The sequence below is a fragment of the Thrips palmi genome, unplaced genomic scaffold (assembly GCF_012932325.1).
Source record: "Thrips palmi isolate BJ-2018 unplaced genomic scaffold, TpBJ-2018v1 HiC_scaffold_12, whole genome shotgun sequence".
Taxonomy (NCBI): domain Eukaryota; kingdom Metazoa; phylum Arthropoda; class Insecta; order Thysanoptera; family Thripidae; genus Thrips; species Thrips palmi.
The window spans coordinates 9,978,972-10,006,017 of NW_023144623.1; the positions used below are offsets into that span (position 1 = coordinate 9,978,972).

Sequence of the window (27,046 nt, forward strand, 5' to 3'; positions counted from 1 at the left end):
AATCAGCAAATTTACGAGATTCGACCACTTTTTGACCAACTTGATCGGAAAATCGTTGCGGTCAAAGCCAAAATCGTTGTGGTCAACGTCTTCCCGATACAGGGCATGAAAGAGTAGGGTCTTAAGAATACGAGGGCGTCGAGGGAGGCCGTTGACCGCAATTAGATCGGACGCTGTGGCCGCCCAAAATCAGCGAAAACGGCTACTTTCGTCCTATATATACTAGGACTCTTTGACCAACTTTGTGACGTTACTGGTCCCAAACCCGAAAGGCCCCGGCAGATTTTTCTGCCTGTCTGCCCTGGCCAGTGCGAGCCTGGGGGTGCCGCCTGACAGTTCTCTGCGCGGAAACGCCCCCTTTGTTGCCAAATCCACAACGTCAGTGACTTTCTACTTCTTTTTCCGCCATTTTTTTACAGCCGCAGACCAGCGCAACGCGATACGAGCGGACAATGAAAGGCAGACAGTAAAAAAGCACGACGCGATTAAAAAAAGAAACAAGCCGGCCGCTCGTCGTGTCGCGGTGCGTCGCGGTGCGTCGCCAGCCGCAATGGCACACTGTTGTTTTACACAGGCCATTTACCGCATTGACTTGCCACCCGGCTAAGCACCGCGGGCTGCGGGGCTCGGCCTTCTTGGAGTCCGCGACTCCGCGACGTGGAAACGCAAAGCGAAGGCCGATTCGCTCCGTCTCTCTCGCCGTCGTGGGGCGTCCCGTGGGGTGTGAGAGAGGCGGAGCGCGACAAGGCGCAGAGAGAGGGCCGCCGCCTCCATATTGCATCAAGTACAAACTGATACAAACGGTGTACGTGTGCGGGCGGGCCACGGGGCGGGCCGACGGGGCGGGCGGGGCGTCGCTCCGTCTCTCTCGCGCTCGCGGGGCGTCCCGTGCGGGTGCGAGCGAGACGGGGCGGCTAAAGGCGGTCCCGCCGCGTCGTCGAGGTGAGTTACGGATACTCTTGCAGGAAATCCGCTCGTGGGCGCGCGTTGGCGGGTGGCGGAGGCTTTCCAGGCTTGCCAGGCTGGCCGTGCGTCGCAGGGCATTCGTCTCCGCGCGACGTGGCGGAGGGTCTCCACGGCCTCCACGGCCTTCACGGCCTCGGCGACGACGCTCCGATGGGGTGGTGTGCCGCCGTGCGCCGCCGTGCGCCGCCGAGGGGGCCCCGCCCCGTCCCGTCCCGCCCCACAGGACCATCCGTCAAAGACGAGGGGGAGGCTCGAAACAAGGGCCGTCCGCGAGGAACACTCTCAAAAAACTTCGGTGAGAAAAAAATGTGGCGAAAATGTTCACACTGTTCGTTCGTGTGATGGGTCATTGTTCAAGTTCGGTGGTGAGACGATGGTGCTCTCCGAGACCGACGCGCCGAGGCGAGCTCGCGGTGGTGGCCGCGGTGGCCGCGGTCGGCGTGCCTGACAGTGTCCTCGCCGCCTGCGACTGCCTGCGACTGCCGGCGACTGCCTGCGACACCCAATGGCATTGTGCGGTCGTGTACAGTAGTGCAGTATTGCGGGGGTGCCGGGCCGCGAGCTGGTCTGGTCATGTTTGGGGCTTGCCGGCTCGCTCCGGGCCCTGCCCGGCCCTGCCTGGCCTTGCCACAGTCCATCGTAATGTTCCTGTCGGCACGGCCGGGCACGGCCTGCGGTCCGATTCCGAACACGGCGACTCGTCGCTCTGTCTCTCTCACACTCACGGGGCGCCCCGAATACCAAGTGCGCTTTGAAAAAATACCAAGTCGTGCTCTTTGGAAAATACCAAGAGTGACGAAATAGTATGTAAAAGCCTTATGCAAACTTACTGTATTTTTGGCGTGCTCTGCCCTTGGCTCTGCCCGCCCCGCCCGGCCCGGGGCGGCCCCCCAGTCGCGACATGACCCAGACGAACACAAACAAGGTATCTTTCAATAAGGCCATGGTTCAGTGTCCCGGCGTCCCTCCTCGTCCCTCTGCGTGGAGGGAGCGGCAGTGGCGGTGCTGGCGGTGCCGAGGCGACCGAGGGGTGCAAAAGTCGGCACGTCAGCGAGCAGCCTGACTCCGAAGGGTCGCTCTGCTCTCTCTCTCTCTCACACACACACACACCGTAGAGTGCAACAGAGACAGAGCGGCGAAACGGTCCTGGTCCTGCACCCCGGGGTGATTTGTCAGTCATCGTCCGGCAGCGGCAGCACCCGGGTGGGAGGAAAGGGGGGGGGGATGAGCCGAATGATCCAAATCGGTGAAGGCGAAAGCTGCGGCCCGCCAACTTTATCATGAGATCGGCTCTTCTTTCTTTTCGCGTCTTCCTAACTACAGCACGTTGCGCACATTTTGGGTGAAAATGAAATGAAAAGTGAATAAAAGTTGACTGCTGGGAGGAGAAAAAGAGGGGGGCTCTGTCCTCGGGCACGATGCTCGGCTCAGCACCACCAGCAGGCTCCAGCAGGCTCCAGCAGCCTCCAGCAGGCTCCAGCAGCCTCCAGCAGGGCGGGCAGCCCCCATACCGCCGTGCCGTACCAACTTGCGCGCGCAATGTCCCGCCGGGGGAGGGGGAGGGGGGCGTCCAGGGCTTAAGGAGGCGCACTGCCTACTACTTTGCAACAATGGCGCTGTGTGTGAGGAGGGCGAGGAGGGCAGGCCGCCGTCGAAGGAGTGGAGGGGGAGGGTCCACGATGCGAGTCCCGAGGGCCTGACTGCGTGACGGGCCAGCGGCTTGAGCCTCCCACCCCCCCCCGCCCCGCCCCGCCCCGTCGGACCGTAAACAGATGCCGAGCCCACAGTCGTGCTTTAGCCCCAAATAAAAACGCAGATAAATACGAAATGGCTGCGTCGATGGGGGAGGCGAGGCTGGCGAGGCGAGGGCCGTCGCGCGGTGTATGGCGCTATGCGAGGGCGGCGGGGCGGCGGGGCGGCGCCAGGGTTGCGGGGCTGGGGGTGGGGGAAGCAGGGGGAGGAGACAGCGGCGGCGGCGGCAACGCCAAGAGGGCGGACTGAAAAAAGGCCTCGTCTCTGATAAGGGCAATTTTATCCCGCCTCAACTAAAACGAATAAAATTGGGGTCGTTCGAAGGTCCGAAGGTCCGAAGCACGACAACGATGTTAGCAGAGCCAGAGCTCTGGCTAGCCCCGCCCCCGCCAAGGCCTTGGCGCTGTGACATTGCCCTGTGGCGCCCTGTGGCCCGGGGGATTCACTCCACTTTTCATGGCGGGAATAAAACGGGGATCAAGGGTCCGAGGAGAAGGAGAAGGAGGAGGAGCGAGGCTCGCTGCACCGTCAGCGCCGCCAGCGGCCCTGCTTGCCAATGACGCTCTGACGCTCGCAGCTGAGATGAGAATAAAATGCCATCCCTTGCCGGCCTGGCCGGGCCCGGCCTCGCCTCTCTTGGCTCTGCCTTGCCTGGCCTGCCTTTGGCCTGGTCGCCCTGCAACCACGCCTCGCCCCGCAGCAGCAGCAGCAGCCCACGCCCAAAGTTGAATACACAGAAATGTGTTTGAGAAAAGCTTGTTTTCTGCGCCGGCTTTGCGATTGCGCCCCAGCAGGCAGGCAAGAAGCGACGCGGGCCCCTCCCCCGCCCCTCCCTGCGGTAGGGCAGGGCGGCAGGGCGGCAGGGCGGCAGGGCCTTGGTGGCGCGGCCTCCTGAAAGAAATGAATAAATATGCGGCATCCAGCGCGCTGCCGGCGGCGTGGCGGCGTCTCGGCGAAAAACGGCTCGGCGAGCAGCCGAGGGGCCGAAGCGCCGAGCAGCGCGATGAGCAAATTAAAGCAACGCGAGTTGCCGGTGTCGACGCGTAGCCGGAACGCCGGGCCAAGCGCAGCCAGGCGCCAAGCGGTCGCTAACCAGGTGGAGGAATTCCCCCGGCAAACGCGGACGGCGCGAGGCAGCAGGCGCGTTCGGAACGACGCTTCCCTGTCTCTCTCGCACTCACGGGGTTGCGGAAGAACCGGGCACCGTTCGGATTTTCTGTTGCGACACGGCGGTGCGTGTTCCGCGGTGTTCCGGCGGCAAACTTTGAGACGCGCCAAGTCCGCGTCGAGTCCGCGGTGGCAATCTCAATCTCCTTCCCTACCTCGCTTTCTTTTAGTATGCCGGCAGTGTCCGAGGCCGAGGCTGGCGAGCTGGCGAGGCTGGCGCGGCCAAAACGCGGCGGCTGACATCGGGCTGAGTAGAGGTCGTGGGCGGCAGCCTTGCGGCGCTTGCGGCAGCAGCAGGCCGAGGCCGTCGGGGTGCTGCAGGCCGTGGCGTGCCGTGCGTGACTGCAGCCTCCCCACGCCATCCTCGACAGCTGTCACCACAGGCCGAGGGCGCCAGGCCGCCGTGCCGTGCGCCTCCCGAGCACTCCCGCCCGAGCCCCACGCCGCACACCACGCCGCCAGCGGCCGTCGGGACCATTTCCACCTCCACCGCGGCCTCCACCACGGCCTCCACCGCGGCAACCGGGCAACCGCCAACAGTTTTTCCAGCTCCGCCGCGTGTGGTTTCACGCCACGGAGAGGTTGGTCAAGTTGGTCAAGGTGGTGAGCAACTTGACGGACTTCTCGACCAGGCTGCGCACCAGGCCACGTCCGCGGTCGGGCCGATGCCGCTGTGTCTCCGTCGCACCCTCACGGTACGCCCTGTGCGTGCGACGTAGACAGAGCGACGAAATGAGCCTTCGGCGGCCTTCGGGCGCCAGAGCGGCCAGAGCCTCCTTCCTTTGTTTTTCTCCCGTCGCCGCGTCGCCGCTTCGCCGCCGCACGTCGTCTGCTGGAGGGAGCCTGCTGCTGCAGCCTGCTGGGGTGGACGGCGGGGAGGGAGAGCGAGGGTCCAGCAGGGTGCACGTGCGGCTCACTTCTTGACGTCCACACACACACAGACACACATACACACACACGCACACAGCGCAAAATTTTAAATTTTACGATCAGGTTGTTGCTCGACGGAGGGGAGCGTGTAAGGGAGGGTAGTAGAATTTGTCCGGCTTGTGGGCCTTGTGGGTCAGGTCGTACAGTCCACAACAAAAGGGGCAGCGCGCATAATGAGGCACGCAGTGTGACGCAGGCGCGTCTCGCCCTAACTGGGGCAGAGGCAACCGGAGGGGACGAACTGGGAGAAACCGGGAGAAATGAAAGCATCGACTCCAGTTTTCGACCTTCATTTCCCACTCCTTAGCTGTGTTTTGACTCTGAGATATGAATTTGTCTCCTCTCCCACCTTCCGCATTACACAAAAAAATAAAAATTAAAATTAAATAGGTGTGAAATTGTTCTGGAACAGTCCCTAAAAGTGGCATTCTCCAGCGACACTCCAGCGCCACTCCAGACTGGATTACTGCGCACCCCTTTGGCCCTTTGGCCCTTTACCCTTTAACTCGCTTTCTGCTAATCGTCGAGAGGGCCGAAAAAAAGCGCACAAAAGGGACTCGCAAATTCGGACGAGCAGAGTCCTTTGTACGCGTTGTTTCCGGCGACCTGCACCGCCGCGTCGTCGCGCTGATGAGACACGGATGAAGGATTAAAGAACTTTTTTCGAGGCAAATATTTCAAATATATTTTATAGTGCCCCATTTTTTAGAAATTGGCCTTATTATTAACATCTTTTTTTTTCGAAAATGGTTGAAATATCACCTGCAGCGAGGAGCTCATCGCCTGCACCGGGGGAAAGTAGATTCTGGAGCGAGGGGCCCCATGGGGCTGTACACGGCCAGGGGGACAGGATAGGCATCCGTATGTATATTGAGGAGCAGCTTCTGGCACTGCCAAGGCCCGCCCGGCCCCGCCCGGCCCCGCCCGGCCCCGCCTGCACAATCCAAGCAAGCACCCCCCAACCCGCTGCCCTGCACCCTTCAGCTCCCTTCATCTCAGCGCTCCCTTGGAATCCTCCTCTCGCAGGCGTAGCGGCGTGGCGGCGTGGCCCAGCCATGGCGCAGCCAGCGTAGCCAGGCCGACACAACTTTATTAAAACTTTGCGCACGCCCCAGACATACACACGCACACGCCGCCGCTCTCGCGTCTTCTGCCTTCACCTTCCTCCTCAGACGCACCCTTCCTCTCTCCTCTTTCCATCCACTCTTCTCTCTCTCACACACACACTCAGACGCACACAAGCGCAACACTTGCAAAGCAGAATAGTGTTCAAGAATTTGCAATACTGTCCGCTTATGCATTAGGAATCCCTCCTGACTTGGCCGAGCAAAGTTCTCCGAAAGCCCATTCCTCGTGCTCGTGTAACGTCAGGGCGCTTGCACAACATGAAGTCAGTCCGCATTTAACTAGAATGATTTATTGTCCCAAAAAGAAAAAAAACATTTTGGGTTCAAAATCAGCTTTGGGTACCGGCAGGCCTGCTGGCGAATTTTGAAAACAACGCACCAAAAAAGGGAACAAACAAAAAACAACAACAAAAACAGCCGAACTGTGCATCAAAGCGCATGCAGTGGTACGCAGTCATGCGAAAGACATTCGGACGCATCGTTTGCCGCTTGCGTGTCTATATCACGATACCACTCGTCATGATTTGTCGGGGTCATCCCCCTGCACACCACACACACACGCGCGCACACACACACACTCATACACACGCCGCAACCATTAAACAATCCTTTGATGGGGGAAGGCGGCGCTTTAAAATGCGAGGGGTGCGGTGGCGTGGGGGTCGGCCCGCTCGGCTCCGCTCGGCTCCGCTCGGCTCCGCTCGGCTCCACTCGGCTGGGCGCGCAGCGCGGAAGGCGGGGGCGGTCGGGGGCGGCGGCATCCCGGCTGCGTCGCTGCGTCGCTGCGCGGCAAGCTGTTGGCTGTAATCGGATCTTGAGCGGATAACTGGGATCATCTATCCGTGATTAATTGATTCCAAGTGGCTAACACCACAGCGCCATTGTGGCCCCGGGCCCTGCTCTCTCTCTCTCTCGCACCCACGCAACGCCCCAGGAGTGCGAGAGAGAGAGAGAGAGAGAGAGAGAGAGAGAGAGAGAGAGAGAGAGAGAGAGAGAGAGAGAGACGCAGAGGGCACTGTTTCGCGATGAACCTGCACCCAGAGGCTTTCTCCGGCCGTCCCGACCTTCAAGCAACATTTTTCACTTCTCACTCGTGCTAAGAAACGAACGGGAATGATGACTTAACAGATTTTTAAATGGCCGTAAGTAGCTATGGGGTGGACAGAGCGCCTCGGCTTTGGCTTAGACGGTGTCTTATTGGTTTAAACTCGGCATTTGCATTCAGTCCATTCGTCCCACTGCCAGGCAGGCCGTCGCCCTGTCTCTCCCGCACCCGCGGGGCGTTGCGCAGGGGTGCGAGAGAGACAGAGGCCAATGACGCATCCGGTCTGCCGCCGCGGTCGGCCCGATTCAATGTCGCGAAACAAGTGCGGGCCGCGCGGACCGTGAAAACGCCGCGGCCGAACCGAACCAGCCGCCTGCCGTCTCCCCGTCTCTGTCGCTCGCGAGGCTGGGGCGAGGGCGAGGCAGAGGGTGGCGGTCGGCGGTGTCGTCCCGGACGCAGCCCGGCGTCACGCCGCCCCCGGCCGCCCTCGCGAGGCGTGCCGAACAGAGGCCATCCGTCGCGGTCGCTTAGCTCGCTGATGTGACTATCGCGATACGGTCCCCCACCCCCTCCGTCTCCTTGCGGGGAAAAGCGCGATAAAATGAACCTGTGTCGGTGTTCGAACCCGGGCCCCGGCCGACAGCAGTCATTATAGCGTGGCACACGCCGAGCGGGAACGCGCCGCCTCCCCCACCGCATCAGACGTCTGTTTATGCAAATTCGGCGCTGGAGGGGAGGGGAGGGGGAGGGGGTCGTCCGCGGACCAGAGGGCAGGGCGGCCTATTTATGGGGAGGGGAGGGGAGGCGCGTGTTTTCAGGTGGGCTTGCAATAAACCCCCGAATTATGGGCGTAATGCGCTAGCGAAGCTTGTCGACATTATCACAGAATATTGTGCCACACACCGCCCCGTCCGGGCCGCGACGCGACGCCGCGAGTGCCGCGAGGGGGAACTTGAGACTCATCAAGGATTCTTCCGCCGCGATCCAAGTCGTTGCAGCAGCGTGTTGTTTTTCGGAGAGTTGTGCGCGTTCAGCATGGCCCCTGCGAACCGCAGCATAGGCAAACCAGACACGGCTACGCAGCGGGTTGCCTATGCTAGTGTCGCAGGCGCCGTCCACAGCGTCCCTGTTGTTGTTTTTGTTTTTCTGCGCGAACATGCGGAAGCCAGCTATACGTGCTGAGCATACCGCACACCCGTTTGCCACCCTTTCCTCCGTTTCACAAGTTTTATTCTGTTTTTCATTTATCCCTTTTTTTAAGTATTTGTACGCAAAACGCGGTGGCATGCATGAGGGGAAAAAAGGATCGCGGCTTTTGCATGCGTGATGGATGTTCTGCGGGGGCTTTCGATTGGAATGGAATGGCCTGGCTCGTTGAGAGAATCGGATTAGTTTGGGCGAGAGGTGTGGTTTCGTTAGGTTAGGTTCGGCGGGCGGGAAAAGCGCGGGAAAAAATGGCGGGCAAAGAGAAACCGGAAACAAAGGCCGTGGTTGTGCAGGTGGCTGCGGGCGGCTGCCGGTGGCTGCAACAAGGAGAGGAGATGCAATGCCAGCGAGACGGAGGGATAAAACAAGGACAACGGGAAAAAAGGAAGAAGAAGAAAAAAGGCGCGGTGCTGGCCAACTTGGCACAGGCGGACGATAAAAACAGAATGAAAAACGTAAAAAAGGGAGGCTAAAAACTGGAAAACAAGAACAACAACATTGTAGCCAAACGGGAGTAAACGGCCCCCCTCGCCGGGGGGATGGACGTGGCGCAATACCAGCGCACGGAGGTGCTTGACGTGGAGGGCTTTGCATAACCCGTTACTCCCTACGGCACCTAACTGGCAGTGTAGGGGATCGAGAGAGTGACACTCTTTTTTCTGTATTTCTTTTTTTAACGCATAGTTTCACTTTTTGGGTTATGAGGCCAGGGGTCCACGGTCCTTCCGTGAGAGGAGATGCTCTGACTTTGAGAAGGTTTTTCATGGAGTTGGCTGGAACACTGCGAAAAAAAGGGTCTGTTTGCCTGGTTTTATCGCTCTCGGCAGCAGCAGAGCAGCAGGCTGTACTGCTGGCTGTTTGCGAGACAAGCTCGTGCTGCAAAGCGGGGCGTGGCGGAGCGGGGGTGGGGGTGGCATGGCTCCTACTCTGTTTGCTCTGGCACTGCCATGAGCCTGACGGCCTGGCTGTGCCTCAAGCAACACACACTCGCACACGACGCGCACTCGACACGAGGTAACGCTACCCACCCTGCAACGATACCGATTTGAGGAGCAATCATCGGAGCCCCGTCGCATCACTCGGCAGCACACAAACACACGCCGTGGCTGGCTTTGTTGGCTGTGCTGGCTGTTCGATGGCGCGCGCCCCAGTTGGCAACAATGCCGCGTATGGAGATGAGCTCGCCGCCGACAGGTTGGTACTCCTTGTCACGCGGATCGCGCACATTTCCGGCCGGAGAGTGGAAACCTGTTGGCAGCACTGTCGCGTTCCGATCGAGGCGACGGACAGGCTGTCCGGGGGCTGTCTGTCCGCGACGGGACAGGCTGGGACAGGCGCCCACGCAAGTGTCTCGCAAACAGGCGATCCCGGCAGGCCGGCCTCATCAGTCAAATGCCCCAAACTTGGCAACGATTTGACTCATTTCCGCACGAATACCGAAACCACTTCAGTATTTCCCAAGCAATTGGGCTTCTTTTAATTTTTTCACACCTTCGTAGATTATGGCGGGTGCGCAGGCGTGTGTTGTCCACACTGTACACACGCCCGCCTCCGCTGAGGCTGTTGGGCTGTTCCGGGCTGTTCGCAGGTGACCGCAGAATGGATTTCCTATTCGAAAAGTTGGCCGCCGGCGTGCTATGGGCCCGCGCACAAATTCGTATCGAAACAGCGCACACTCACACACGTGCGTGCACGCCCACACACACTCGGCACACCGCATATCGGCCCCTCGGCTATGGGGTGCGGCCGGTGCGGGGCGCCCTTGGCATTTTTACCCTCCGCCGTACCGCACATGAAATTGGCGTCGATCCGTACGACACTTCATCCCCCGCCATTGCCACCCCCTCCTCCGTGGACAGACATAACCCCGCACACACACACACACACACACACTCACACACAGGCACACACCGTTCCGGAAAACTCTTAACCCCAAGAGCACGCAGAGTACCATATATCAGCCCCCTCCACGCGCCCTCCCGCTCAAACATCTCTCTCCCTCTCTCTCTTTTATTTCCCTCCCGGCCGGTTTTTGGTCTACTTCTCTCCCCCTCTCGCTCTCGCTCTCTCTGCGTTCGGCCTCTGGGTGCCCCTCCCCCTGTCTGGCCCCTTCCCCCGCCCCACACTGGCATTTCTCGCCCGCTATATGTACGGCGTGTTTTCCCGCTTGCTTTTATGTTGGCAATGTTTCGGCGGCACGCCGGTCTGCTCTGACGGATCGCGAATTGATTCCCCGTAAAAGCTTCAAGCCCCCCCCCCTTTATCCCCCGTGGTTTTGGTCGGCTGCACCGCAAGGCCCATGGCACGCTGGGCAAACAGGCAAGCAGGCAACCAGACTCCCAGGCAAGCAGGCAATGGGTGGGCGGTCGCATTACTTGCAGGTGGGTGCCGCCACGCCGCCACCGCCGGGCGGGAGTTTCCAAGTGAGGGCGGCGGAGTGGCCGGTCGACGCGGTGAACGCAGAACGTAGTGCGAGGGACACGCCCCCTACACTGTGATGACCAAAAGACCAAAGTAGGCCCGTTTTACGTCCAAGTTTGACGCCATTTCTTGACGTTTTTTCGAACCGTGGCGCCATACCACGCGACTCTGCCCGCTCCGCCCGCTCTGCCGCACGATGGCCGTCCAAAGCCTTGCCGAGGAGCAGGGACGGCTGCCGCTGCGCCCCCACCCTGCCTGCCGCCGCTCCCCCGCCCGCCCCGCCCCAGGGCCGCCCTCTCACCAGCCGGGTCGCCACGCTCGCCACCCGCCGCCGCCCCGCCGGCGGGGTGGCGCCCTTTCGGCCCTTCCTTTCGGCCCTGTCGGCCCTCCGTCCTTTCGGCGTTCTTGGCGGAAAAGGGGCGCCATGCCCGTGCAGCAGCGGCGGGTCTTGGCGTCCCGACGTTCAGACGGTCCTACCAGGTCCTACCCGAGGCCGCGCGGCTCCACGGCGAGAGCGCCAGCCGCGACTGCTGAGCCATGGCTGTGCCATGGCTGTGCCCGGCCGTTTTATCTCCGATTCACTAGCGATGGTTGCCCTGGATACGGTCCTTTTTAAACGCGTGGGTAGCTTCAGTGTGAGCGTGTGTGCCGCCTGCCCGATGCCGCCAGCCGGCCCAGCCCAATGCCCGAACAACCCCGCATCGGCGATACTCCACGTCCGGTCCCCGTGGCGGCCTGGCGGCGTGGCGGCGATACCCCGAGCGCGGCGCTGCAGCATTCCCCGCGGTGAGCGCCGCGCCATCTCGCGGAGGCGCGGCCAACTGCCATGAGCCTGGCTCCCTGCCTCTCGATTCGGTCCTTTTATTTCGTCTGCTTGCAATTTGATCCAAACGAAACCATCAGTACAGTTCATTCGTTTCGTGTTTGGAGGTGCTGTCGCTGGCAGAGTACTCGCTGTACGATGAATGGTGACTGGCGGGGGACCGTTCCAATCTAATGAACGATAACACTGACATGAGGCAGCTTATGGCCCCTGCCTAGCGAGAGGAACAAGTGTCACACGTCCATGTGTTGCAGTGGCATGCGAGCGATGCACGCATGTCACATGATATCAACCCAGCCCTCTCCCTTCCCGCTCCTTGCTCCTGTCCTTGTCTCTCTCTTCCTGCCTCGGCCGCGGCCGCGTTTGTCTCTCTCCCGCCTTCCATTCACCGCTCACACACACACGCACACGCGCGCGCGCAGACGCAGACTGATATGCGCCGCCGAACGAAGCCCGAAGCCGAACCACCGAAGCTGAGAGAAAGAGTTGGAGAGAGAGCAGTTGGCCTCGGTTGACATAACAAGGAGATTCGAACCACAGTGATTCAACAATATGGCAAGTTACAAAGCTAGGTGCGTATGGTTGTGGTTGAGGGGGCGGTCCATGTAATGCAGTGTTATTTACTTGCATGACGTGCTGTGTGTGTGTCTTATTTCAGGTTAAAAGAGTTTGACGACGCTCTCGGCGCCAATCAGATCGACTTGCGAAAATTAAAGGAACTTTGCTTTCATGGTGAGCATATTCACTGTTTTAATAATTATGTAAAATTTTAATAATTGTACATTATGGACATGATTTATCACATATTTACTCTGCAACTGATGACGGACACTCTTATGTTCTATTTATTCTGAATTGTGCTTTGATTACAGGTATTCCTGATGAACAAGGAGCACGATCTCTCTGCTGGAAACTTCTTCTGAACTATCTTCCTCCTGATCGATCAACATGGAGTCAAACCCTAACCCAGAAGCGTGAACTATATAAACAGTTCATTGGTAACAACCACAATAGTTTTTCTACTTCTTAAACTTTAAATTGGCCTTCCATTTACGTAATTTATTTACAGAGGAAATGGTAATACCCCCTGGCGAGGTTCAAGATGAAGAAGAAACGAGTAGAACCGATGTGACGAGTGCAGATCACCCTCTCAGCTGCAATCCCGACAGCCAGTGGCAGGCATTTTTTAGGGACAATGAAGTCTTATTACAGATTGATAAAGACGTTAGGTATGTTTATGCTTCAAATTTGTCCAAACAGAACCACTATCTTAGTTTTTAAGTTCGAAGCCTGTATGGTGTTCATTTCAATTCTTTTACAGGCGGCTTTGCCCTGATATCTCTTTTTTTCAACAAGCAACGGAAGCTCCTTGTGATAAAGTTGTTAACAGTCGAGGATTGCGACGTCTTCACCGCAGAGTTCAGCACACTGTCCTGAGTTCAGCAAATGTTGAGCGCCGGGGACTTGGTGTAACTAAGGTTGGTTTTAACATAGTTAGTTATTGACCCAAATCATGTCAATTTTTATGGGTATTTTCTTGTCTTTTCTTTTGCTTGGTCTTATCATCTCTGATACAAGTAAACTTCACTAAAAATCTTTGATCCACTCTGAATGACTTATTTCTATTTCTTTCTTGCATTCTGATGCTAGTAGCAGGTAATCTCTCATTCAATCTTTGGAAATTTGAACAATTTTATAATTGACACTTGAAATGTGATTTGACCTCTCAAATCTTTAATATTGTTTTTCAGATAGCTCTAACTGTGAGAAAAGCTCAGGAAGACTATGCTCCAATGGCAGAAGGCAGTGAAGCTCACTGGGAAGTTGTGGAACGAATTCTTTTTCTGTATGCAAAGCTGAATCCTGGTCAGGGATATGTTCAGGGAATGAATGAAATTGTGGGTCCCATTTACTATTGCTTCGCTTCAAACCCAGATGCAGATTGGAGAAGTAAGTTCGCATTTTCAACTAAACAGATAAATTAATGCTAGAGTTTCAAGAAAACTTCGCTTTTTGTTTCAACAGAACATGCGGAAGCTGATTGCTTTTTCTGTTTCACTAATTTGATGTCTGAAATCCGAGACTTCTTTATCAAAAGTCTGGATGAAGCAGAGTGTGGTATCAATAATATGATGTGCAAATTAAGTGATCAACTTCGTTCTTGCGACCAACCAGTCTACTTAAGGTTGCAGCAACAAGAACTTAGACCACAGTATTACAGCTTCAGGTAATTCTCTTAATATCATTTGTGCAGCTATAAAAAATTAGGAAAACCCTTTTGCTGTTTTCATTACTGCTCTTCCTTGTATAAATTTCACAATTTTATGTTGCAGATGGCTTACTCTGATGCTTTCCCAGGAATTCCCACTTCCCGATGTGCTCCGCATCTGGGACTCTCTGTTTGCTGATGAGAATCGATTTTCTTTCCTAATTCATATTTGCTGTGGAATGATTGTGTTAGTAACTTTGTTATTCTACTTTTTGATTACCTTTTCTCAAAGAGTCTGCTGCTTAAATTAAGATTTTCTCATGCAAACACAACTTTTGTTTTTACAGGCTGTTACGGGATGACCTTTTGAGTGGAGACTTTCCAGCCAATGTGAAATTGCTACAAGTTAGTAATTTTAAATAAGTTAGCTTTTTATTTATAACTTTAAGAAAAAGAATGTTTGAGTCCAATTTAACTAATCTTTGTTTCTGTATTTAATTCAGAATTTTCCACCGATGGACATTGCTTTAGTTCTGAGAAAAGCTGCAAAGTTGTCGGGGAGACGGTAAGTTTCTTAATATTTTGAGTCATAGACTTTGAACGATGAAACGTAAAATTAAAGTGCTTTGTTTCTTTTTCTTTTCCAGAAGCAGCGACTGTCCTTGAAGGTTTTCCTCCAAGACATATGTGCCTTATACATACCTGTGATTTATTCTGTGCACAAGGATTTTACATCTTATTTTTGTTTGTTTTTTGTCTCTCTATTATCTGAGTATTATGTTCATGGTTTACTCGAAGGTATTGTTAGTATATTAATTGGTTTCATGAGAAACTGGAAGTACTTGTAATATTTGTTACACATTCTCATGCCAAGAGACTTGCTGTTAAGTTTATAAAAATAATCAGAAAGACTGCTCATTCTTGTTAAGTATGTACTAGTTGAATTATGTTGTTAAGTACAAAAGTGCAATCACAAAATCTGTGCAGGTATTGGATTCTTAAGTACCAAAGTTCATCACAAACTCTGTACAGGTATTGAATTTCTTTGATTTGTTGGTTTCAATTTCCACTCAAAGTTGATGATGTTCTTGTAACTAATTTTTGCAAGGTGTTCCATGTTGCTAGGAGTTGACTAGTAGTTTCTTCTCTGATATGTGATAGAACATTGTGTTATAAATTCAAGAGCAATAAATATATTTTTATTCGTTTTTTGTTTTCTTTTTTTCTAAATCCCTAGACCTCTGAACGATTTTAAGCTCATGAATGTGACAGTGGCGCCGCGTGGGTAGGCAGCCCATCGCTCTTGCCTGCCTCATGCTTGCCAACCTCCCAGGGGGAAGATTCAAAGATTTTGACGTTGCGATCCGTCAGCTTCGTCGTCGACCCTTGTGCGCGGGGTATGGATCAGAGAGACTAGTGGGGTCTAGCGGCGACCGTCAGGCGCATCCACTATAGACTAGGCACAAGACATCCTGCCGCCCAATTGAGGGATGGGGAGCCTCGGGACCGCGCTCGCGCCTCGCGGCTAGCCCGCGACCAGCCCGCGACGATAGTGACCCTCGCGGCCACGGCCCATCTGACGGCGTGGCGCGGCGTGGCGCGGCGTGGCGTGGCGTGGCCCCGCCAAGGCAGCCAAGGCTGGCCGCGATGAGAGATGAGTTTGGTCCAGTGACTGATCGCGAGAGCCGAGAGGCGTTGCTCTTCCTGCCGGGTGCACGACACTAGGTCGTTCGCGTCTTGGAACGGTATCGCCTCGCGGCAGTCCGTCGGTCCATCCCCCAACAGCGAGCGTCTCTTCGTCATCCCCTCCGCGCCACGTCCACCATGACCACCGCCACCGCACGAGAACTGCCCCCCGGCAACAAGTAGGGGTTGCGCTTTCCCCTCGCAGGGGCTGCGGGCTGAGGCTCGCCCTCCCCACCCATCCCCGCACCGCGACAGACTTTTCATTTCGGTGAGTGTGGGTAGAGTGGAGGGAGAAAATCCAAGTGGCCAGGGGGTTGAAAAGTTTAAAAAATGTACTCAAAAATTTCTCGAGATATATGATAGTTTCAGTCATTTTCTGAATGAACTAAGGGTTTATGAATTTGAAGCACCGTTTTGATGAAACGGGTTGTCTGAACAATTAAGCAGGTGACCCACCGCGTCAACGAGGTACCGAGTCGCGCGGCTATTCCGGGCCGAGGTCGAAATCGCGAAATCGGCGACCGTGATTGCTGATTTCGGGGACGCAAGGCCGACTTCTTGCACAACAAATGCGACAGAGGGCGAGGTCATATTTTTAAGCACGACCTCGACTCGACTGAGGTAAACCGGCCTCACATTAGAAACTTGGCAACCCCACTGAAGCTACCCCTACGAAACCGCGCAGCCTGTCAAAATACTCCGTTTAGTCTAGGGGCATTCGACGGCAAAGGAACAGGAGGGGGGGGAGAGTTGAGCTACAGCTCCATTTGACAATGTTTTTACGTTTTCGGTAGTTTCACTTGTTTAATAGCCTAGTTTTAGACCAGCGCGAAACCGTGCGCAGAAAAAAAAGTGTGCCTAAGCACTTAGGGCGCGAGACGTAACCCGTTCATGTTTAGCGGCATGTGGGGCGACAACGGCACTTGATGGGGCAACACGCGCGATGACCTCACGGCGGCGCTATCGGTCCATCGCGGTCCCATCGCGCCGCGCCGGGATGCCGATAGGCGGGCGGGCCGGAGCGGAGGGCGTCGCCATGCATTTTCGCACGTGGTGCCGGCGACACCGATCAGCGCGCACCGAGCGGCACCCTCATTGTTCAAACGGGTCCCGTTTTTATTCTTTTTACTCGGCCGATAAAGATCCTGTTGTTGCATTGACTTCGTATCAGACGACGCGCGCGCGCGGCCCAAAACAATGGGACCGACATAGTACTGGAAAGTTTGCCGACCACTGAATAGGGAAGGAAGGCTCCGTTGATCCGTCGCTGGGACATCTCACACGGTTTTGGTACTCGTCTTTCGATTTGTGCGTGAAAATTGCTTTTGAAAAGAAGCAAACATGACGGAAGGGGCAAACCAGTTGGGGATTTGAACCCCTAGAGTCACGTGGAGAGGCAGCTTGAAAATAGACTTTCGGACAATGTCCCTGGCAGGGCGGCCGTGCCGAGGGCAGTGCTGCTCTGCTGCTCCAGCCAACAGGCCAGCTGATATGATTGTGTTGTTGATGCTGGGCTGGTCTAGGACCGTCTAGGACGCTGGTCAGTCAAGCACGGCCTCGAATATAGACGCGAACTCACACAAGGACACAAATCTGTGTGCTCACAGCAGGGAAGGCGCGCCCAGCCGCGCCAAAACAAAAACAGTTCGTTTTAGACGAGTTGAAAACGAAGTGACCCGATGAGACCCCGGGTGCGGGGGAAGTCCAAGCAAACTGTGGCCTGTCGTCTGCCTTTGGTCGAGAGAGTCGTTTTTCGTCCTCTAAGGCGTTTCATGATTCGCAGGGAGCACCCCGACACTCTCCGCCATGTTCCGCCTGGCAGGGCGCGCCGCCGCGGGGCGCAGCGGGGCCGCCCAGCAGGCCCTGCAGGCCCTGAGCCCCGCCAGCCCGCTGGCCGCGACGCAGCGCTCGTCCTCCTCGGGCAGGCCGGTAAGCACAACAGCAGCAACTTGTCAACATTCATGTCGCTCTACGAGTGCACCAGTACACTGCCCCCCGACATCACAGGAGCTGGACGCGCTCCGCGGCAAGGTGATCGCCATCCGGCGCGAGGACCAGTCCGTGTGGGAGCGACGGGCACCCCTCGCCCCCGCCAACGTGCGCCGGCTCACGCGCCTCGGCGTCAAGGTGCTGCTGCAGCCCTCCAACCGCCGCGCCTACCCCATGCTGTCCTACCAGAACGCGGGCGCCATCATCCAGGAGGACATCTCCGAGGCGAGCGTCATCTTCGGCGTCAAGCAGGTGGGGACGAAGAGAACAGCCCCGGCGCCGCAGAGTGTCCGATATGGTCTCTAAACTGAATGATCTGTGACTGCAGGTACCCATCGACCAGCTGCTGCCCAACAAGACCTACTGCCTGTTCTCGCACACCATCAAGGCGCAGGAGTCCAACATGCCCCTGCTGGACGCCATGCTGGCTAAGGTAAAGGCCGATGGGCTGCCTACCTCCCGGGCGGCCGGCGGACCTCTCCGAACCGGCCTCGCGCCGCGGACTCAAAACTTGAGTCAGAACTGAGGCCAGTTCTAGGGTTGCAAACTACTCGCTTGAAACTCGAACTGAATGGTTGCAGAACATCCGCCTGATCGACTACGAGAAGCTGATGGACGAGCGCGGCCAGCGCGTGGTGGCGTTCGGCAAGTACGCCGGCGTGGCCGGCATGGTCAACATCCTCCACGGCCTGGGCCTGCGCCTCCTGGCCCTGGGCCACCACACGCCCTTCATGGTGAGCACGCCGCGTGCACCCAAGTGCACCGAGTATGCACATAACTGCAAGATTTGGGCTGTCCGGCAGCAATAATCATATGTGTAGAGTACAGAGAGCAACAGGCGCGCAGGCGAGCGAGGAGGTGGCCGCCGCTCGGCCGGCCCGGCCCGGCCGCACATACGCGTAATTGAAGTAAGACCGGCCGCCCCTCGCGCCCCTCGCGCCCCGCCGTAATCACCATGCCCGTCCGTCTCTCTCGCTCTCTCGCTCCCTCCCGATGCCGCGCCCTGCCGCGCCCTCTCTCCCTCGCACTATCCGCTCGTCCGCTGCTTTATCTCGCCCTCTTCCTCTCCGTCCTCCTCCCGGTTCTTTCTTCTCTTTTCCATAACCGGCGGGTGTGTGTGTGTGTGTGTGTGTGCGTTCCACGGTGCGCTCTGTGTGCCGTGTTTTATTCATGCCCAATCCTTTTTCTTTTCTTCCTCTTCTCCTCCTTCTTCTTCTCCCTCGCCTCGCCTTTCCGAATCGGTGGAATGAAGGATGACGGAGGACAGGGAACCACGGCGGCGGGAGCCTCTGGTGAGCGGAAAGCCGAAAGGAATCAGAAATACACGGACAATAATTTTATCTTGGAAGGGACACGGAAGCCATGACCGTCTGCAGCACTGGCCATACCCTACACGCTACTCGGCGCCCTGGCTCAAAAGTACAGAGAAAAGGGGGGGGGGAGCCGCTTTTTTTTCGCGCAACGATTTTTTGCCAAATTCTACGAGAGTAATCGTTGAAGCGCGTGCATTGGGACGGCGGGACGGCGCAAGCCACGCGCGCACGGGGTAATAATCATATGTAGAGAGTACATCGAGCAGCCGGGGAGCATGGCCGCGAGGAGGTGGTGCGTATGTGCGGGTCTCGGTACACATCGGAAAGCCGGCGCGCCCCTCCCCGCCGACCCCTCCCACCCCTCCCCTCAACCCGCCGCTTGCGCCGCTCCTGCCGTGCCTGCCGCGAAGCCGCGCCCTACCAGCCCGCCTCCCCCCCCCCCTCACGCCCTCCTCATTGTGTATGTGAGTTGAACAATTTGTGTGTACGTGTGTGAGTGTGTGTGTGTCGGCCGGGTCCGTACCGCACTGTACTGTATAGCGGTGCTGGTCGGGACGCCGTTCACGTATGGAGACAGTTTTACACAGCGAAGGTATTGAAGTTGAGCCTGCTTAGCTTGGTTTCACCAGCTGAAGTAAAATGGATAAATTTTGAAAGCGTCTTCGTAGACGTAAAGACACACGCGCGCAAGCTGGTGTATTTGCTGGTCGGAAAACACTCGTTTTCATCCTAGAGAATCTGATGAATATTTTTGGCAGTGTCGCTGTTGTACGCCGCCTCGAGTGCACGTGCTTCCACACTGCAGTCCCATTCGCTGCTCCTGCGCTCCTTGAGTGCCGACCACACATCACACGATAGGCGAGTGCAGGTCTGAGTACTTGCACGCGCAAACTCGCGCTTCGGTTTCCACAGCAATCCCAAACTTTGCTATTTCTGCCAGCCCCTTCCCGGAGGCCCAGAAGCCCGGAGGCTCGGGGCGGGGGGTCGTTTTACGTACGGCCCCTAGGGGTGGCGTCAAAGGGGTGGCGGAGGGGTGGCCCGCTCTATGCGAGGCTTGCGAGGCGACGACCCCCGAGCCCCAGCCCCAGCCCCAGCCGCCCCGGCCCACCCCAGCCACATGTGAGCGGTGCGGGGCGAGCGCATGGATGGGGCGTGGTGGCGTGGTGGTGCGCGCGCGCCATGCCCAGCCAGCCCAGCCAGCCCAGCGTGCCTCGCCCCGGCCTCGCCTCGCAGCGTGGAGCAGAGGGACGGCCACCTCCTCGGCCGGCTGCGGGCCCGCTCCCTCACCGGCAGTCTACATATGATTATTGCGTGCGCGGGGAAAAAATGGCGTCACGTATGGGGAGGGCACGCGTGCGTGCACGCATGTCCCCCTCTCCAGACTCTCCAGTACGCCCCCTACCCCTCACGCACACTCACTCACACTTGGACACTTTCACACACACATGAGCGCATCGGTATACATGTGTGATGAAGGTAGGGGGGACGCATGCGCGAGGCGTATGTGTACAGGCATGCCGTACACGACCCCTTGCACACATGAACACCCCCCCCCCCACACACACACACACATAGGCTCACGTTTAAGAACTTAGTAGTACTGACTGTTGATTGGCGTCTCGTTTTTGCCCCTTTTTCCAGCACATCGGCCCCGCCCACAACTACCGGAACTCGTCCATGGCCCGGCAGGCGATCCGGGACGCGGGCTACGAGATCTCCCTCGGGATGATGCCCAAGTCGGTGGGGCCACTCACCTTCGTTTTCACAGGGTGGGTCTCACTCCCAAATTAAATAATTAAAAAGAAAATTTGAGAATTAGTTGTTCCAAATTTGATGTGTGCTCTGCAGGTCCGGCAACGTCTCCAGCGGCGCGCAGGAAGTGTTCCAGGAGATGCCGCACGAGTTCGTGCCTCCGGAAATGCTTCAGAAGGTGGCGGAGCACGGAGGTAGGTCCCTGCAGGGAGCCTCCGCCTCTCCGGGGAGTGCATAAAGTAGTTGCAAATGGCACTCGCTTTGTGCAGTGACGACGAAGCTGTACGCGTGCGAGGTGAGGAGAAGGAACCACCTCGTGAGGAAGGACGGCGGCAAGTTCGACCCCGAGGACTACGACAGGTACCCGTCCAAGTACATTTCCACGTTCAGCAAGAAGGTGAGCCTGCGCCAGCCTGCGCGCGACTGTATGTAGATTTGACCCTTTCCTGTGTAACTGCTGCTGGTTCGGTGTTGGGCAGATCGCGCCGTACGCGTCCGTGATCGTGAACGGCATCTACTGGGCCGTGGACTCCCCCAAGCTGCTCACCATCCCGGACGCCAAGCAGCTGCTGCAGCCCGCGCACACGCCCTGGCTGCCCACGTCGCCGGGCACGCCCGCGCTGCCACACCGCATGCTGGGCATCTGCGACATCTCGGCCGACCCGGGCGGCTCCATCGAGTTCATGAACGAGTGCACCACCATCGACAACCCGTTCTGCCTGTACGACGCGGACCGCAACAAGGACACCGCCAGGTAGGCCAGGCCGGCCGCGCCGGGCACGCCGCACCAAACACAAAAACAGATTTCTTCATTTTGCGGTATCTCGGCGAAACGTTTCGCTTTGCAATAAAAGTTGCGAGGGGATTGAGGTCTGTTTCTGTTATCTGCCGGCAGCTTCAAGGGGCCCGGCGTGCTGGTGTGCTCCATCGATAACATGCCCACCCAGCTGCCCAGGGAGTCGACGGACTTCTTCGGCGACCTGCTGTACCCGTACGCGCTCAGCATCATCCAGTCCGACGCCACGGTGCCGCTCGAGAAGCAGCACTTCGCGCCATCCGTCCTGGGGGTGAGCCACCGTCACTGCCGAAATGAACGAGTCGGGCGATACCCCACGCGTGCGTCCAGCAGTCAAAGTCGCGGAGTATCGCCGGGCGCGTTGCTTTTCAGCGTAACCGCACCACTATAACTGCCCCATTTGACGCACAGCGCGCTTAGCTCGCACCGCTCACGCCATGACGACCCGTTGCAGGCCATCATCGCCAGCAATGGCAAGCTCACGCCCAACTTCGAGTACATCCAGGAGCTCCGGAACCAAACCACGTGAGTCGGTCCGCGCCCCGAGTTGGGTGACAGTTTCGGCGTCGCAGGGAGTGACAGAATGACAGGGTGTTTGTATCCGGCACAGGCGCAGTAAGCAGAAGCAGCTCTACAAGGAGGAGACGGCACAGAGGGCGCTGGTGCTCGGGGCAGGCTACGTCAGCGCACCCGTCATCGAGTACCTGAACCGCGACAAGAACGTGGCCGTCACAGTCGGTGAGGACGAGGATCGTGTTGGAGGAGATGGCGACACTTTCGGACTGTCACTGACCTTGATTTGCCATGCCCTGACAGCGTCCTCCCTCAAGGACGAGGCGGACAAGCTCGCTGCCAAGTACCCGGGCGTGAAGCCCGTCATCCTGGACGTGATGAGCCGGCCCGACAACCTGCGCGACCTCGTGGAGGAGGCCGACGTCGTGGTCTCGCTGCTGCCTTACACCCTGCACCACGTGGTGGCCGAGGCCTGCGTCGACACCAAGACCAACATGGTGACGGCCTCGTACTGCACGCCCGCCATGCAGGCCCTGCACGAACGGTGCGACAAACGGACCAGCGTTTACCGGTGAGGGTAGCTGACGCGGGAGTGACGTTCGTTGTTTTGTCTGCGCAGCGCCGTGGAGGCCGGCATCACCGTGGTGAACGAGGTCGGCCTGGACCCCGGCCTCGACCACCTCCTCGCCATGGACTGCTTCGACGAGGTGCACCAGGCCGGCGGCAAGGTCATGTCCTTCGTGTCCTACTGCGGCGGCCTCCCCGCGCCCGAGTGCTCCGACAACGCGCTGCGCTACAAGTTCTCCTGGTCGCCGCGCTCCGCCCTGCTCAACACGCTGTCCACGGCCAAGTACCTCAGGAACAACGAGGTGGTGGACATCCCCGCCGGCGGCGAGCTCATGCGCACCGTGCACGACCTGGACTTCCTGCCCGGCTTCGCCCTCGAGGGCTTCCCCAACAGGGACTCGCTGGTGTACTCGCAGCTGTACGGCATCGCCGGCGAGGCCAGCACCGTGCTCAGAGGCACGCTGCGCTACAGAGGTACGGCGCCACACGGGTGAAAGAATTCTCGCGAGCGAGGCGTGAGCTTCAATTTCTTGTTTTGCCGCTGCAGGCTTCACCGACACCATGCAGGGCCTGCAGATCCTGGGGCTGATCAATATGGACCCCCATCCCGCTCTGCATCCGAAGGGGCCTGAGATTACCTGGGTGAGCAATTGAAATTCAAGTCCTTTCACCGACGGTCACTCCCCCCTCCCTCCAATCAAGTTTCAATCGTTTCCGTTTTGGACCCGCAGCGGGCTTTCGTGTGCAACCTGCTGGGCATCGCGGACGTGGACATCTTCTACGAGAACCTCAAGAGCAAGTTGGCGGACCGGCTGGGCAGCGCCGAGCGGCTGGCGGCCATCGAGAGCCTCGGCCTGCTGTCCGACGACGCCATCCAGAAGATGGACACGCCGCTGGACACGCTGTCGCACTACCTGTCCAAGCGCCTGGTGCTCGGTGCGTGTCTCGTCGTTATCCTCTCTCCTCCGCGAGCGACTCCAAGTTTCGACTCAAATTTGCATTTTGCGCCTTTCAGAGCCCCACGAGCGCGACCTCGTGATCCTGCGCCACGACGTGGACATCCTGTGGCCGGACGGGCGCCGCGAGCTGCGCGGCATCAACCTGGTGGCGTACGGCGACGGCGACGCCAACGGCCACTCCGCCATGGCGCGCACCGTCGGCTTCCCCGCCGCCATCGCCGCCAAGATGGTCCTCGACGGTAAGACGAGCCGCGCCTGTGCGAGAGCCAAACCACAGCGGCGTCGTTCCCTTTCCTAAAAGCAACTCTGTTTGTTCCAGGGGAGATCCAGAAGCACGGCATGGTGCTGCCCTTCACGCGCGACATCTACCGGCCGATGCTGTCCAGACTCAAGTCCGAGGGCATCGAGCCGTTCGAACGATCCAAGTGGCTGTGAAGGGGCCCGAGTGTCAACGAGTTTTAAATTTGTGACGTGAACGCACTTGGCGGAATCGAATTTATGCCGAGATGATGGACAAAGAGTAAGCGTTACTCGAAGATAGAGGAAAGGGGAATGACAACTGTGACTGAGAAAAATGATGTAGCTCGATAGCGTCTGTGTTCGTCTCTAAGTCTACTGCCTTTACGTTGTGCTAGTGTTTAATTTTAAGTGTTATGTGTTACTGTATACCAGAATTATTTTATGTACGCGCCAATAAAGTCGTACCAACTCGTTTCATCTTTGTTTTACTTGACTGTGTGCGCCCACACCCAAGACAGACACGATGCCTTGCCTGTATCGGTACGTTTACGTTATCGTCACGTTGGCAGCGCCGGGCAGCGCCGTGTCGGTCTGAAGACCCGGTCCATCAACCTACCCCTGGGGGCCGCTAGGCCGCGGGGACACGTCACGGGCGGAACAAACCCACACAAAACCAGCAGGCTGATTCCCGTCAACGTCACTCTGTCTCTCTCGCACAGCGGGGGCCTACCCAGGAGTGCGAGAAAGAGAAACGAAACCACAGCCCGGAATCGCTGTGCAACTGCGGGTGTCGCAAACGGGGCTGGAGCCGCGACGGGGGTGGGCCGGGGTGGTCGGCCGTCAGTTGCTTTGGTCGCTGCGTGGGTTGAGGTCGCGAGACCACCTTGGACTCGCAGCAATCGCAGCGCGATGGCTCGGCAACTGGCCCTGCTCTGCCTGCTGGCGGCTGTGGTCGCGGCCGACGTGAAGCAGGCCGTTGTGGAGCCGGTGGACGCGAAGCAGGCCGTCGTGGAGCCGGTGGACGCGAAGCAGGCCGTCGTGGACGTGAAGCGGGCCCTGGAGGCGGCCCAGGCGCGCGTCCAGGACCAGGCTCCCGTCGTGCGGTACGACAACCACATCGTCGCCAAGGTGGTCCCCAGCACGCAGCAGCAGCTGGACGACCTGCACGCTTTCTTTAGAGTCAACGGCGAGGTCGGTACCTTCGGCCAAGCGGCGGAATCGTGCTGAATTTTCGGGGACGTCCGGATAAATGAAGGAACATATATTTCAGATCGACGTCTGGAAAGCGCCGACGAAGGTCGGCCGGGAGGTGCACTTCCTGGCCTCGCCCGACGAGTACCGCTGGGTCACCAGCGCCCTGGGTGAGAAGGGCCTCAAGCCCGAGGTGATCGTCAGCGACGTGCAGAGGTAACTTTGAACCCGGCTGAGGCAGCGTTGAGCAGCGGGGACCCGAAAACCGGAGCTTACCTGTCTTTGTCGGCAGAATCATCGACAACCAGACGGCTTCCATCACGCGGGCCGGAGACGTTTTCGGCTGGGAAAACTACCACCGACTCTCCTCGGTGAGTACAGGCTCCTACTAACCTTCCGGTAGCGAACCAAGATGGCGACGAACGTTGACTCGCTCGTCTGCGACTCGTCTAGATGTACAGCTGGATGCAGTCCCTCGTCTCCCACTTCCCCGGGGTGGCGAGCCTCGTCGACGGCGGCCTGTCGCACGAGGGCCGCCACATGCTCGGGGTGCGCGTCGCCCACGCCGAGGGGCTGCCCATCGTCTTCCTGGAGGCCGGTGAGTCGCGGGGGCCGCGCTGTTCCTCCCAGCCGGGTCCCTCTCGAAAAGTGGCCGAGTTTTAATTTCAATTTCGTCCAGGCATCCACGCCCGCGAGTGGATCGGCCCCGCCACGGCCACGTACATCCTTCACCAGCTGCTGATGAGCGCCGACCCGCGGGTGCAGCGCGTGGCGCGCAGCTTCGAGTGGCACGTGTTCCCCAGCGTCAACCCGGACGCCTACGAGTACTCCCACACCACGGTGAGCACCCGGCCTGGCACCCCTGGCACCCCTGGCACCCTCTGACCGCGGCCCGCTGCGGCGCTGTTCCAGGAACGACTGTGGCGCAAGTCCCGGAGGCGCTTCTCCTTCGGGTGCTTCGGCGCCGACCTCAACCGCAACTTCCCGTACAACTGGGGCAGTAAGTAGCTCCTTTCACCGCCATCGGACCGCCACGCCAGCCGTTCGCTCAACCGTCCGTGTTGCAGCCGCCGGGGTGTCGTGGAACGCGTGCTCGGACATCTTCCCGGGGAGCGGCGCCGCGTCCGAGGTGGAGACGCGCTACCGCATCAAGTACATGGAGCCCCTGCTGCCCCGCATGAAGGCCTTCATCGCCCTGCACAGCTACGGCCAGCTTCTCATATTCCCGTGGGGCGACACCACCTCCAAGGCCGCCAACTTCGACGCCCTGGTAAGGCCAGGTAAAGGCCGCCAGCCCGTTACGTGACGGTGACGGGTCGGCGGGCCGGAGCACGGGTAGGCAACCCAACGCGCGGGGGAAGTCCACGTCTAAGGGTATTTTTGCCCGCAGGCTGAAGTGGGGACCAAAGCAGCCGAAGCCTACAGCAGCCGCTACGGGACCGACGTGACGCTGGGCAACTTGGCCACCGTCCTGTGTACGTGAGCCGGAAGGCCGGAAGAACGTTTTCGTTTTCAGTCATTGCGACAACCTGTAATGTGACCGTGACGCGTCTCCCTGAAATTGCAGACCCGGCGTCGGGGAGCTCCATGGACTGGGCGTACAGCCAGGGAGTGCCCTTCGCCTTCACCTACGAGTTGCGCCCCGGGTGAGCTGAGGACTCAGAAGGACTCCGGCCGCGGACCCTTCAGAGTCACTGCGTCACTGTCTCGCTCCTTTGCTTCTGCTCGCAGCCACCAGTCTGTGGATCCACGCACTGGCGTGGGCTTCCTGCTGCCGGCCGACCTCATTCTCCCAGCCGCAGAGGAGACGACGGACAGCGTGGTCGCCATGCTCAACGCCATCCTGGACAAGTGGTGACAGCGCACTTCGCGCACTCCAACGACAGACGGCTCGCGGGCATTCCCCTCCAAACTTCCAAGTGCAGTGTAAAAATGAGTCAATGCCGAAACCCGGGATCGAACCGGGGACATTTAGATCTTCAGTCTAACGCTCTCCCAACTGAGCTATTTCGGCCGACGTTGGCATTGATAGGGTCAGGTAGAGTCCGGTCGGGATCGGCGCGAAGCGCGACGCGCAAAATGCTTCGAGTGCGAGAGAGATGAGTGCAAGCTCGGCAAGCGAGCGGTGGGAGCATTGACCTCCCCCTCCAAGCGGAGCGGGGCCGCGGAGCCTTCCCCCGCTCCAAGTAGTCGCGCACGGTCTGCCAGTTCCTCACCGAAGCATCGGTGGTTCAGTGGTAGAATGCTCGCCTGCCACGCGGGCGGCCCGGGTTCGATTCCCGGCCGATGCAATCTTTTTCCTGTAGTGATTTTATTTTACCACCAGTGATTGGAAGCAGGGGCATAGCGTCTTGTACACTGAATAATAAAAGAAAGTTTTCTCCTTGCTCTTTC

The 27,046-nt window shown here is 58.3% G+C and overlaps 3 protein-coding genes and 2 non-coding genes across 6 annotated transcripts; 4 read left to right on the plus strand and 1 right to left on the minus strand.

Moving 5' to 3' along the window:
* The first annotated feature begins 11,895 nt into the window (after positions 1 to 11,895).
* LOC117639992 (TBC1 domain family member 13) lies at positions 11,896 to 14,854 on the plus strand. The gene is made up of 11 exons (XM_034376128.1): positions 11,896 to 12,009; positions 12,096 to 12,169; positions 12,310 to 12,435; positions 12,507 to 12,666; positions 12,759 to 12,915; positions 13,189 to 13,387; positions 13,463 to 13,664; positions 13,771 to 13,893; positions 13,994 to 14,051; positions 14,150 to 14,211; positions 14,294 to 14,854. The coding sequence occupies exons 1-11, from the start codon at positions 11,990 to 11,992 to the stop codon at positions 14,310 to 14,312; spliced, it is 1,200 nt and encodes a 399-aa protein (XP_034232019.1). The 5' UTR covers positions 11,896 to 11,989; the 3' UTR covers positions 14,313 to 14,854.
* A 432-nt stretch (positions 14,855 to 15,286) lies between these two features.
* Positions 15,287 to 23,938, plus strand: LOC117640314 (alpha-aminoadipic semialdehyde synthase, mitochondrial). Of its 2 annotated transcripts, none has more exons than XM_034376727.1 (18): positions 15,287 to 15,600; positions 17,116 to 17,261; positions 17,340 to 17,573; positions 17,650 to 17,754; positions 17,903 to 18,055; positions 20,276 to 20,403; positions 20,483 to 20,580; positions 20,656 to 20,783; positions 20,866 to 21,140; positions 21,282 to 21,453; positions 21,637 to 21,707; positions 21,793 to 21,920; positions 21,999 to 22,239; positions 22,315 to 22,736; positions 22,810 to 22,904; positions 22,994 to 23,198; positions 23,278 to 23,460; positions 23,541 to 23,938. In XM_034376727.1, exons 2-18 carry the CDS (start codon positions 17,139 to 17,141, stop codon positions 23,654 to 23,656), a joined length of 2,877 nt encoding a protein of 958 aa, XP_034232618.1. In that variant the 5' UTR covers positions 15,287 to 15,600; positions 17,116 to 17,138; the 3' UTR covers positions 23,657 to 23,938. The 2 variants fall into 2 exon arrangements, with proteins under 2 accessions (XP_034232618.1, XP_034232619.1); XM_034376728.1 differs by having other exon boundaries at positions 21,799 to 21,920.
* Positions 23,939 to 24,327: 389 nt separating this feature from the next.
* On the plus strand, positions 24,328 to 27,001 carry LOC117640316 (zinc carboxypeptidase-like). The gene is made up of 10 exons (XM_034376735.1): positions 24,328 to 24,652; positions 24,732 to 24,868; positions 24,945 to 25,023; positions 25,106 to 25,250; positions 25,332 to 25,492; positions 25,565 to 25,652; positions 25,720 to 25,922; positions 26,043 to 26,127; positions 26,220 to 26,298; positions 26,384 to 27,001. Exons 1-10 carry the CDS (start codon positions 24,371 to 24,373, stop codon positions 26,508 to 26,510), a joined length of 1,386 nt encoding a protein of 461 aa, XP_034232626.1. The 5' UTR covers positions 24,328 to 24,370; the 3' UTR covers positions 26,511 to 27,001.
* On the minus strand, positions 26,594 to 26,666 carry Trnaf-gaa. The gene has a single exon. It is a non-coding gene; the product is annotated as a tRNA-Phe (tRNA).
* Trnag-gcc lies at positions 26,873 to 26,943 on the plus strand. The gene has a single exon. It is a non-coding gene; the product is annotated as a tRNA-Gly (tRNA).
* Positions 27,002 to 27,046: the final 45 nt, after the last annotated feature.

What these genes read in the sequence shown, in the direction of transcription:
- LOC117639992 (XM_034376128.1), top strand. Translation starts at nt 11,990, where the DNA reads ATGGCAAGTTACAAAGCTAG. An exon ending in ACTATATAAACAGTTCATTG is followed by an intron (nt 12,436 to 12,506) that starts GTAACAACCACA and finishes ATTTATTTACAG; the next exon opens with AGGAAATGGTAATACCCCCT. An exon ending in CCAATGTGAAATTGCTACAA is followed by an intron (nt 14,052 to 14,149) that starts GTTAGTAATTTT and finishes TATTTAATTCAG; the next exon opens with AATTTTCCACCGATGGACAT.
- LOC117640314 (XM_034376727.1), top strand. Translation starts at nt 17,139, where the DNA reads ATGTTCCGCCTGGCAGGGCGCGCCGCCGCGGGGCGCAGCGGGGCCGCC. An exon ending in TCATCTTCGGCGTCAAGCAG is followed by an intron (nt 17,574 to 17,649) that starts GTGGGGACGAAG and finishes CTGTGACTGCAG; the next exon opens with GTACCCATCGACCAGCTGCT. An exon ending in CGCAACAAGGACACCGCCAG is followed by an intron (nt 21,141 to 21,281) that starts GTAGGCCAGGCC and finishes ATCTGCCGGCAG; the next exon opens with CTTCAAGGGGCCCGGCGTGC.
- LOC117640316 (XM_034376735.1), top strand. Translation starts at nt 24,371, where the DNA reads ATGGCTCGGCAACTGGCCCTGCTCTGCCTGCTGGCGGCTGTGGTCGCG. An exon ending in CATCGTCTTCCTGGAGGCCG is followed by an intron (nt 25,251 to 25,331) that starts GTGAGTCGCGGG and finishes AATTTCGTCCAG; the next exon opens with GCATCCACGCCCGCGAGTGG. An exon ending in CTTCCCGTACAACTGGGGCA is followed by an intron (nt 25,653 to 25,719) that starts GTAAGTAGCTCC and finishes TCCGTGTTGCAG; the next exon opens with CCGCCGGGGTGTCGTGGAAC.